Source organism: Macaca thibetana, chromosome 17 (assembly GCF_024542745.1).
Source record: "Macaca thibetana thibetana isolate TM-01 chromosome 17, ASM2454274v1, whole genome shotgun sequence".
Taxonomy (NCBI): Eukaryota; Metazoa; Chordata; class Mammalia; order Primates; family Cercopithecidae; genus Macaca; species Macaca thibetana.
In genome coordinates, this window is record NC_065594.1 from 74385095 (window position 1) to 74397588 (window position 12494).

The 12494-nt window shown below is 41.9% G+C and overlaps 2 protein-coding genes across 2 annotated transcripts in view; one reads left to right on the forward strand and one right to left on the reverse strand.

Annotated features, from left to right (window-relative positions):
* DCT (dopachrome tautomerase) overlaps nt 1-4567 on the reverse strand; it is a 66172-nt gene extending 61605 nt beyond the window's left edge. The window contains exon 1 of the mRNA XM_050766554.1: nt 4138-4567. Within this exon, the coding sequence (XP_050622511.1) occupies nt 4138-4243 (106 nt within the window). The 5' untranslated portion in view covers nt 4244-4567. The remainder of the gene's footprint in view (nt 1-4137) is intronic.
* Nucleotides 1-12494, forward strand: part of CLDN10 (claudin 10) — a 1179064-nt gene that overhangs the window by 98700 nt on the left and 1067870 nt on the right. The window lies entirely within an intron of this gene.

Consider the following 12494-nt stretch of genomic DNA (forward strand, 5'->3'; position numbering starts at 1 on the left):
ATAAGTCAAAATGAGATTTGGGTGGGGATACAACCAAACCATATCACTACCATTCTGCTCTCTACTTCTAAGAGTTTGATGTTTTCAGATCCCATATATAAGTGAGATCATGCAGATTTTGTCTGTCTATGCCCGGCTTATCTCACTTAGCATAGTGTCATCCAGAGTCATCCATCCTGTTGCAAATGACAGAATCTTCTTGCTTTTTAAGGTTGAATAATATTCCATTGTGTACCACATTTTCTTTGTCCATTAAACTGTTTATGGACACTTAGCTTGGTTTCCTTTTCTTGGCTATTAGAATAATGCTGCAGTAAACACTACTCTTCACTTTCTAAATATATTTTCATTTAAAAAAATCATTCAGATAGGCAAACGGAACAAAAGCAGAATAGCACAATACACCACTCTGTGACAACCCCATTAACATTTGGTGACAATCTTTCCAGACTTCTCTACCACTGCCATCCTCACACAGTGATTTTTAGTTTCTTTTTTTTCTAAATAATTGTTCTTTTATAGGTTCTAAAAGAATTTGGCACTTTGGGAGCCCGAGGAGTGTGGATCACAAGGTCAGGAGATCGAGACCATCCTGGCTAACATGGTGAAACCCCATCTCTACTAAAAATACAAAAAAGAATTAGCCGGGCATGGTGGCGGGCGCCTGTAGTCCCAGCTACTCAGGAGGCTGAGGCAGGAGAATGGCGTGAACCCGCGAGGCGGAGCTTGCAGTGAGCAGAGATCATGCCACTGCACTCCAGCCTGGGTGACAGAGCAAGACTCCATCTCAAAATTCATTAATTAAAAATAAATAAAAGAATTTGGACATGTTCATCTCTCCGAGCCTTTATTTTCATTGTTTATAAAAAGTGGATGGTGTTCATAGTACCACTCTCTGATCAGGCTGTTGGAAAAATTAAATAAGTTAGTGCCTCTAGTACATAAAAAGTTAAGTTGTCCTTTCTACTCGCCATCTGTTCCTCCTTTCTACTTCCCTTCCTTTTTTATTTATGCCTTGAACAAATGTTTATTAAGCACCTGCTGTATGCCTGACCCTGCACTAGGCACCAGGCTCACAAGGATGGGGAAGAAGACAGCCATGGATCCTGCAGTCACGGTACTTATGCAGAGGGAAGGGAAGGGAAGGGAAAGGGGAAGGGCAAAGGGAAAGGAAAAGGGAAGGGAAAAGGGAAGGAAAGGGTTGCAGGAACTCATAGCAAGACCACCAAACCTGAGAGAGTGAGGGAGGGTGTCCCAAGCAGAGGGCACAGCATTACAAAAGCCAGACCATCAGAATGTGACACACTGGGTACAAGAAAGGAAGAGTTCATGAGGGACAAAGCTGCAGACTGAGTAGAGACCATGTCAGGAAAGTCCTCATGTTTCAGCTTAAGGAAGCTGAAGGCAGCCCAAAGTTCACTATCTTGTGAGTATTATTGTCTCCCTCACTCTGCCCTTGCTGGGTCTCCCACTGTTTCCATAGCCTCAGCCCCCACTTCTGAGGCTCTGCTGAGGGCGTCTTCACTGTTCCACAGCCCTCCCTGCTGTCCCCCTCCTCCCAAGAAGTTTGCCCCTTTCCCTCACCATCATGTTCTTCTGTTGCCTCTGCCATTTCCAGTTGACTCTGTGGTGGGGCAGGACACGTACCTTCCTCCAGCAGGTACTGCCATAGTTCTCAGCTCACTTTCCCAGCCAGACTCTTTGGGAGAGTGGCCTGAGCTCCCAGCCTCCACCTGCTCTTTTTCCATTTACTCCTTAACCAACTGCACCTGCGTTCAGTCATCAGCCCTCAACACTCAGTTGTGAGGAGCTGGTGAACTCATTGTGATTACACCCAGCAGGCACCTGGCCAGTCCTTAGCTTGCTTGGCCTCTTCATAGCTTTCTGACCCCCTTCTCTCCTTTCTTGGTTCGCCCCTTTCCCTTGGCTTCCAGGTACCTCATTCTCCTTGTGTCCTCCTTTTTTTCTTCATATTCCTCAGCCATCTTTATAAATCTTTCTCGTCTGCTAGCCCTTCAACGTGTGACTGTTCTTTCCTCACTGCACTCTCTCCAAAATCGGTATCTTCAGCCCACATCTGCTCATGCAGACAAATCCTCTGACTTCCAGCCACTGTGAGCCTGCCACCCCAGGTCCCCACCTTACTGTGACTCAGTGAGGCTTCCCAAAGCCAGGCTCATTGCAGGGAAAACCTGGTTTAACTAGCAAAGAGGCGAATTATAAAATATCATTAGAAACACCGTGGTGGTTTAAATGATCTCTGCCAAAATGATGTCCTCGAGTCCTAAGCCCTGGGACCTGTGAATGTCACTTTATTTGGAAATAAAGTCTTTGAAAATATAGTTAGGCTGGGTGCAGTAGCTCATGCCTATAATCCCAGTACTTCGGGAGGCCAAGGGGGCACGGATTGCTTGAGTCCAGTAGTTCAAGGCCAGCCTGGGAAACACAGCAAAAACCCCATCTCTACTAAAAATACAAAAAAAAAAAAAAAAATTACCTGGGCATGGTGGTGCATGCCTGTAGTCCCAGCTACTCAGGAAGCTGAGGTAGGAGGGTCACCTAAGTCTGGGAGGTCGAAGCTGTAGTGAGCCAAGATCATGCCACTGTACTGCAGCTAGGGTGACAGAGACCCCATCTCAAAAAAAGAAGGGAAGGGGAGGCAAGGGAAAAGTTAAGGATCTTAAAATGATACAGTACTGGATTTAGGGTGGGCACAAAATCTGACTTGTGTCCTCATAAAACAATAGGCCTCAGAAAACTGGAGCGACACAAGGAAGAAGGTCATGTGAAGACAAAGGCAGAGACTGGAGTGATACTGTCACAAGCCAAAGACTGCCTGGAGCTGCCAGAAGCTGGAAGAGAGGACAGGTTCTCCCCTAGAACCTCTGGGGACAGCATGGCCCCACCTATAGCTTGATTTCAGACTTCTGGCCTCCACAACGGTGACAGAAAAAGTTCCTGTTGTTTTAAGTCACCCAATTTATGGTAATTTGTGACAGCAGCCCTAGAAAACTAATACAGGTATGTACCCATTATTCTTTTTTAAAAAATTGCTCATACAGTTTTCAAGTGGGGGTCCTGGCTTTCATAACTATTAGAGTTATTGATGAACTACTGTTTGTTTTTTACCTGTAAAATGAATGGTGTTGGTTGTGCATAAGTGAAGTAAACATTTTCTTTCTCTCTTGTTTATGTTATTGCTTGGTGAACTCATTTATCAAAGTGAAGGCAAAAAGAAACATTAGTCCATCTTAATCCAAAGTCAAATTTGCAAGATGTGGAATTAATAAGATGCTGCTGAAAAGGGGTGTAACCCTTGCTATTTTTAAAGACTGGTTCTTGTGTTTGGCTAATGTAATTAATCTTCAGCTAAAATCATCCGTTCCAAATTTACACCCATTTTCAATACTTCAATATGTTTGCAAAGCAGCATTCTGCTTCTGTGTGCTGCGGGTAGATTCTTGTTACCTGTTAGCCTTGGTAGAGCTTCTCAACTGAGGCTGTGCACAACTTTGTTGGTGCTGGGGCTTTCGTGGTTTTTTGTTTTTTGAGGTTTTCTTGGTTTGTTTGTTGGTTGGTTTGTTGTTTGTTTTTTTGGTTTTTTTCTTGAGATGGAGTTTCACTCTTGTTGCCCAGGCTGGAGTGCAGTGGTGCAGTCTCAGCTCACTGCAAGCTCCACCTCCCGGGTTCAAGCGATTCTCCTGCCTCAGCCTCCTGAGTAGCTGGAATTACAGCTGCCCGCCACCATGCCCGGGTAATTTTTTGTATTTTTAGTAGAGATGGGGTTTCATTTTGTTGGCCAGGCTAGTCTCAAACTCCTGACCTCAGGTGATCCACCCACTTCAGCCTTTCAAAGTGCTGGGATTACAGGCATGAGCCACCGCGTCTGGCCAACATTTGTTTTTGATCTGGGAGGATACTTGCTACTGGCATTCAATGGGCACGTGGCAGAGTTGTCCCACCCAAAATGCCCATAAGCAACCCTCTGAAAAATATCGCTAAGGATTTCCAATACAACATTTGTGACTTGCCAAGGTGATGCCATTTATTATTAGGTGTGCGAAAAATAATGAGAACTGACTTGTATTGGCTTCTTCTCTTTGTATTCAAGGCACCTTCTGCATAACTCCCTTCTACCTTTTCTCATCGGACTGTGTACGTTCACATGTTCATCTTCCTCTAGTCTGTGTGTGACATCAGAACAGAGATGGCACTTCATTCGTCTTTGTATCCCCAGCAGCATTTCAGTAACAGAGTGGATGCTCAGTTAGGCTTGATGACTGAAAACAAACAAAAGCCTGGTACACCAAAAAAGGTTAGAAAATGTTCACAAGAATGAATTGTCTCTTTTGTCACAGAAATACTCTTTGTTATCCTGAAGGCCCTGGTTTGGTCTTGGGGAAAGGACACCAGATCTGCTATCCTGGTCTAGGGTTCTTGACACGTGCATTTTATCATTATCTTACTAGGTCTTAGATTTTTCATCTGGAAAATAAGGGGAAATTAGGGCTTGGTCTGCATTATTCTAAGGTCTCATCCAGCTTCAAAAATTCTACTTCTTTGTTAGATAAAGATAATATTACCTCAAGATTAGACACCATAGTTCTATTGCCAAGTGCAGGCTATTTCTAGATTTTCTACTAATCCTCTAACATAAGTCATTATCTTATTTAATGTCAGAGTCTAGATTTGGCCAAACGTCCATTTGTAGAAGCTACATTTTAGAAACAAATGTACCTAGCTTGAGAATGTAAGCCATGTGCTCATGTGTTATCCTGGTTTCCATGGGAGCATATTTTCCTTTTCAGCCATGGAGGAAGGCAGGGAGGATATCAAGAGCTATTCTACGTAATCAGAGTTGAAAGAGAGTGAGTATGGCACAAAAGTGGGGAGAAGAGAAAATGGCAAACATGATGGGACATCACTTTGTGAGCTGGTACAAAAAACTTTGGTTTCCATCTTGCTAGCCAACCCTATTGTCTTCTCAGCTTGAACAATTTGATAAAGCAAGCTGCCTTGTTGAAGAGACCCACGTGGCAAGAAATTGAGAGCAGTCTTCAACCAACAGCCAGCAAGTAACTAAGGTCCTCGGTCCAGCAATCCACAAGGAACCAAATCTTGGAAACATCTGTGTGAGCTTGGAAGTGAATTATCTCCAGCTGAGCCTTAAGATTAGGACACCCCCCAGCTGACTTGACTGCAGCTTGTTAGAAATGCGGGAGTAGAGAACCAGCTGAGCCCTGCCTGGATTCCTGATCCACAGAAACTGTGAGATAACACATGTATTATAAGCTGCTAAATTTGGGGGTAATTTGTTGCACAGCAATATATAACTAATATATTTGATATTGAGAAATCACATATAGTTTGTTATCTGCTACCACAGATATCTAAACACCAGTGACTATCTTATGTTTCTCCCTCTGGCGTTTACTTAATTGCTTAAAACTCTATCTGGTCACCTAGCCCCTAGCTCTTTGTTTCTAAATACCATTCTCCATTAAAACAAACTAGGGCTCTTGGGGAAATAGTTGATTCCAGGGTTGGGGCAGAAGAAGGCAAAAGCAGAGCCTGAAACATTTTTTGATGCAACAAAGTAAGGAGTGCTCCCTAAAATGATGAGGCAAGTCAAAAGGATACAGAAACCAACTTGAAGAGCCCCCAGTGGTAAAATCTGAAACAATGTGAATAAGAATTTAAATAATAATTGTAATAGATTATAACCCATAGAACAAAATAAATAATTATGAGTTCATACTTATATAAATAAACACATGCAAAAAATAAATATGTGAGAAGGGACAGCAGAATTTAATTAGTAAATATAGAAAGAATGATGCAAATAGAAAGTAACTATTAGACAAATTCCACAGGAATCATTATGGATTACATTGTTGCATGACAAAAGAGTGTATTTACATAGTCTCAAAATATCTTCTTATATTTATTGCTTATAAAGAAAAAATAATTTTTTAAAGTGGGGAAATCTGTAAGATACCACCTTAACCTAGCGATCAAATTTAGCATCACCAGTGATCAGATGTAACATATCAGCATCATGTACATCCTGTTATTCACTAAGAAGGGCACAGCATCACTTTGGCAGTGTTCTTGCCAAAAATGTTTAGCTTCAATCTATTAACATTTATTTTAAAAATCAGGCTGATGCACACTGAGAGTTTTTACTATTATCTTACTCCAATGAGCTCTTTGAGTCTTGGTTTCTTTATATGGAAAATAAGGGTGTTGGACTGGCCAGTATTCTTCAAAAGTGTTCAAGTCAAAAAGACAAAGACTAAGAACTGCACAGATCAAGGAGACTATGGAGACACAACTACATGACATGTTTAATCAGAAAAGGGACATTAGAAGGAAAACTGGCAAAGCTCAAGTAAGATCTCTGGATGAGGAAACATCATTGTATCAATGTTAATTTCCTACCTTTGATAATTATGCTAGGGTTATGTAAAGTATTGACATAAGGAAAAGCTGGGGGTAAAAAGTAAAGAGAAAGTCTCGCTACTCTTTTTTGGAACTTTTCTACAAGTCTAAAGTTATTTCAAAATAAAAAGTTTCATAATACAAAACATCTGGTATTCCAAGGGGACATTCTGGTGGCCTTTCAGTCTCACACCACAAGCGAACAGGTGCAACACCTTTGATGTGGGCTACAAAAGAGTCCCTCCTTGACAGGCATTAATCAACCCATATCAAAGAACAGCCTGCTTTTGAACAACAGGTGGAGTTTGCATTTCTGGTATATTGACTATTTTTTATCTAAACTCTTAGAAGACATTAGCTCAGTCTTAATTAATCACTTCCAACTTTATAGAGTCAAGAGTCTACAGGTTTTAGTCTCTATCCTTCACTTCATTCATGATAGAAAAAAACTGCTCATCCAAATCTTTAGCCAAGATAAAAATGTGCACATGAAAGGCCCCTATATGCTGCTCTTTAGTCACATTTTTATAAGTTTATAAGTTTTATAAGTTTACATTGTTTACTATGACATACATAATCATACATACATAATCAGTTATTTGCAAAGATCATAGCATGCTTCATTTTATGATGCTGTTAGTAAAAAGTGATAACTAGTAATTATTATGTATTATGTTGGTGGTAGAAACTGTCTGTCATTGCCTTAATTATTTGTCATAATAACTAACATTTTATTCCTATTACATAGGAAGCACTGAGCAGACCACTTTATAGATTATTTCTTTTATTCCTTCAATAACACTATGAGTTAGGCACAGATGAGTCTGCAAACATATATTTGCTAGTAGTATCTGGTATCAGAGAAAGAGCTAGGTGGGTTACACTGGACCCCAGGAAAGGTCTGTGCTGGAGAAGTGACTGAGTTGTCACGGCAACAGCCACTATTTGATCAATTCCCTTCTATTTATGTCTTTTAAATCAGTTTACTCTGTTAGCACTGGGGGAAGGGGAGTAGGCGTGAAGGGAAGGAGGAAGAGAGGAAAGAAAGAAAGAAGGAAAAAAATTCTCAAATTGTCTGAAGAGTCTCAACCTTGTCATAAAAATATAACTTTCAGTTTGATGTGTTTAAAATTAGAGAAGTTTCCAAATGGAGGAGAAAGACTCAGGAGGAACATGAAAGACAGCTTTTAAAATGTGAAGGGCTGTTCTGGGAAAGGGGGATTCAAATTGTTGTGTGTGACCTGAGAAAGAAGAATGGGGCCAATGGGTGGAAGTTTACACAGACACATTTTAGCTCATTATAAAGAAACACTTTCTAACCAGATAGTCCAATTACAGGAGATGCTGCCTCAGGACTTGCTGAGCTCTTGGTCCCATGAGTGCTACTGAGGAGGCTGGATGACCAACTCTCAGAGAAGAAGAATAAAAACAGGGGATTGGTACTTAAATTAAATGACTTTGAAAGTCTCTTCTAGTCAGGATGCTCTGTGAGAAATTCTGAGCCTTTGCTTTGCCACTGAATCAGACCCTACTGAGAGAGGTCAGTTTCCAACTCCTTCCTCCATGGTGTCTTAGCTCTGGGCTACCTATTATGTTGAGTTGAGAGAAGCAAACTGAATGGGTATTTGGAGATAAGAGGCTGACTCAGACAACCAATGCATTGCTGTCGGTCTTTCAGAGCTGACAGAGACCTGTATGAGATCTAAAATTTGGAAGACTCTTAACTTTGTGAACTTTTCTTCTTTTTCTGTAAGTGGGAGGCCATGCAGTATGGTGGATAGGAGGTCAGCTGTGGAGAGCCTGCCTGGGTACAAATCCTGGGTCCCCATCTCCTGGCTGTGGCAGTCACTGGTGCTGTTCTCTCAAATATTTCCATATATTTTCTCCTGGGAAGAACTGACATCTCCCCCACACCACCACCCCCTCCCCCGATACACACAGAGGAGTGTGACCATGTGACCCATTCTGGCCAGTAAAATAAAAGAGGTAAAGCCAGTGTGTGATTTTCAGCCTGGCCCCAAAGTGGACAATGTGGAGCAAAGCCCCCTGACAACCATAATGGGCATGCAGCATGAGTGAGAAATAAATGCTTGTCTTAAGCCACTTCGATTTCAGGAGTGTTATCTTAGCATAACTTAGCCTACCCTGACTGATACATGGGCTCTGGGCCAGTTACTTGACATTGCTAAATCTCAGACTTCTTATACATAAAATAGAATCATAATAGCACCCATCTTCTAGGACTGCTGTGAGAATCAAGTGGGAGAGTTAATGCCTACAAAGTCTTAACACAGTGCCTGGTTTATTAAGTGAGTGCTCAAAAATGTTATCTACTATGATCACTATACCATAAGCTCCACTGGGTCAGGAATCACGTGCCTGACACTCAATAGCAATTTGTTGAAGAATCAAATTAAGTCATTCTTGACAAGGAGCATCAGTGACACCTACCACACTATTGCTAATCTGATGAATGATATTCGGTTGTAATCTTACTCATGGCAGCGTCCTCCTTGAAACTCCCCCTTTGTTTTCTAAGATATTCCTCCTGGCTGATTTCCTCCTAGATCTCTGGCCTCTCCTCAATCCCTTTTCCAGTTCCTCTTTCTACTCTCTTACTATCAACGGCATTCTCCAGAGTTATGTCTTTGGCCCTCTTCACATCAGAGTCACTGGATGGCTCTACAAAGTCTTAATGCCCAGCTCCCTCCTGCAGGTATCCTGATATAATTGGACTAGGGTGCATCACAGGCATCAGGATATTTAATGTGATAACCACATCAGAAAGTAAAAAAAAAAAAAAACAGGTAAAATTAATTTGAGTAATATATTTAACCCACTATATCCAAAGTATCATTGTGATACTTTGTGATCGTCCTGTGTAGCCAAAGTGGAGAGTTAATGCCCTGCACCTGAACTGTCCACCACAATGACCAAATAAGACAATGAAGCATTTGCATTGTGGTGAGTCCAAACTGAGGTGTGCTGTTAGTGTAAAATACATACAAGGTTTCAAAGACTCCTATGAGGAAAAGCATGTGAAGTTGACTCATTCTTAATTTTCATACTGAGCACATGTTGAAACAATGATACTTTGGATGTAGTGGGTTAAATATATTACTCAAATTAATTTTACCTGTTTTTTTTTTTTTTACTTTCTGATGTGGTTATCAGGAAATTTTAAATTACATATGTGGCTTATGTTATATTTCTAGTAGACAGAGCTGCTTTAGACACTCCTGCTGTGTGGTGCCATCTTTCTCATGGCTTTTGCCACTGTACATTATGATCCACAAATATGCTTCTCCAGCACCTACTTCTTTTTGAGCTCCAAGCTCACACATCCAACCCAAACACACATCTTCCACAAAATTGGCTCTTCCTCCTCCTGGTGCTGCCTGTGGAGCATCAACATCTACTTGTTCACCAGACAAAAGCCTGCAATTCCTTCCACTTCTCCACATTTTCCCCCGACCACATGGACCACCTCCTGCGCACTCTACTTCCTAAATATTTCTCAAAACTCTGCATTGCTCTTCATTCCCACTGTTTCTGTCCTCATTGGCTTTCAGTGGTCTATCTTCCCTCTAATTTATTGTAGACACCTAGCAAGAGATGGATCATTTCAAAATGCAAATCTCTTCTGTTTAAAAATGCTTTCATGGCACCAATGGACTTGAGGATAAAATCTAAAGTCCTAACAATGTCTATGAGGCCTTTCCTGATAAGGTGCTTACCTTTCTCTCCCCTATTCCCACCTGAGAAATGGGGGCTGCCCTACCCCTCCAGCTACATTGAATTGCTGATTCCTCCAATACACCCTGCTCTCTCAGGACCCTGGATCTTTGGACAAACTGCTCTCTTCCTGGAAGGCTCTTCCTGTTCCCCTGCACCTACACAACTTTCTTTCTCAATCTCTCTCTCTCTCTTTTTTTTTTTTTTCTTTTGAGATGGAGTCTCACCATCACCCAGGCTGCAGTGCAGTGGCATGATCTTGGCTTACTGCAACCTCCACCTCCTGGGTTCAAGCGATTCTTGCACCTCAGCCTCCCAAGTAGCTGGGACTACAGGCGCGTGCCACTACACCTGGCTAATTTGTGTATTATTTGTAGAGACAGGGTTTTACCATGTTGGCCAGGCTGGTCTCAAACTCCTGACCTCAAGTGATCCACCTGCCTCGGCCTCCCAAAGTGCTAGGATTACAGGCGTGAGCCACCGCGCCCAGCCTCATAACTTTCATCATTCAGGACTCCCAGCTTGCTCTCCATGAAAACTTCCCCAGCCACCCCCTCCCTCAGACTAAAGAAGAAACTCTTTCTCACCCCACTCCATGTTCTCATACCATAGGTGTATTGTCTCCTCCCACTATACACCTCAATGCCCAGCACTGTCTCTGTGTGTGTGTGTGTGTGTGTGTGTGTGTTTTAAGAGATGGGGCTCTTGCCGTGTCACTCAGGCTGGAGAGCAATGGTGCAATCATAGCTCACTGCAGCCTCCAATTCTGGGGCTCAAACAATACTTCCCCCTCCACCTCCTGAGTAGCTGGGACCACAAGTGCGTGACGCCACGCCTGGCCTTTTATTGCCCTTTTACTTTGTCTACTCCCACTAGACCATAAGATTTTTAAAGGCAGTAGCCCTTCCTGACTTGCCTTTGTATCCCCAGTGCCTCACCGAGTACCGGATACAGCATAATAATAACAACAGCAGCCGGGCACAGTGGCTCAAGCCTGTAATCCCAGCACTTTGGGAGGCCGAGACGGGCGGATCACGAGGTCAGGAGATCGAGACCATCCTGGCTAACACGGTGAAACCCCGTCTCTACTAAAAATGCAAAAAATTAGCTGGGCGAGGTGGCGGGCGCCTGTAGTCCCAGCTACTCGGGAGGCTGAGGCAGGAGAATGGCATAAACCTGGGAGGTGAAGCTTGCAGTGAGCTGAGATTCGGCCACTGCACTCCAGCCTGGGCGACAGAGCGAGACTCTGTCTCAAAAAAAAAAAAAAAATAATAATAATAATAATGATAACAACAACAACAATAATAACAACGTTAATAATAGCAGCAGGGATTGAGCAGTTACTACATGTCAGAAACTGCTCTCTGCTTCACATGGATTGCATCTTTTAATAATAACTTTCTAGAAGTATATTGAGATAATAAAATTTGAGCATGGCCTAGGACTGTGCTAAACACCACAAGACACACTAAGGAGCAGGTTCTCTAATCTGAAGAAATCGGAAATATCATCAAGTAACAAAAATAGTGCACGATTCTTTCAGGCAAAACTACCACCCAGCGAAAGACATTCAGATAACTTCTAATTTGTTAAAGGAAGAGTTGTTCTTGCCATTTAAAAATAAAAGTATGTCAACAGGAATTATAATTATTATGAACAGTTGAAAAGCCAGAAGTGAGAAAAAACTACACTACAAACTATTTCGTGAAACACATAGTGTGGCATGACTGTGTTCACCAAAACATTGACTAAGTACGGAATGTTTCTATTCAGTCTTGAATAATCCCTGTTAGTTCATCAATTCAACAAATCTATGTAATATTTATAATACAACATGCCAATTAATAGGTTTCTCATATATATACATATATATGTGTGTGTATATATATATATACACACACACACATGCATACACCCCTATGTGTATTTATGTGAAAATACACAGGAGCTAGAAAAGAAACACATGAAAGATTTAAAACAACAAAGCCAAACTAAGTATTCAGACCCATTAGAACTTCAGAGTAGGAAGAGATTAGTGAGGATCATTGTAGCCAGGGGAGCCTTCATACAAGTAACAAGATTTGAAGAGGAAGCTGTGGAAGGCTGAATATACAGAAGGTAGAAAGAAGGGCTTTCCAGGCAGCAGAAATAGCATGAGCAAAAGCATGAGTGAGGCCATGAACATTTTCAGAGAACATGCCATTGTATTAAGTCAAAGTCTCACCCATGTCTTTAAAGACACAAAGGGCTGGTTTCTTCATTTCTCCTGATTCGTGTCTGTGCTTTTGTGTCACTCGTGATGCTGGGTGAAAGAAGGT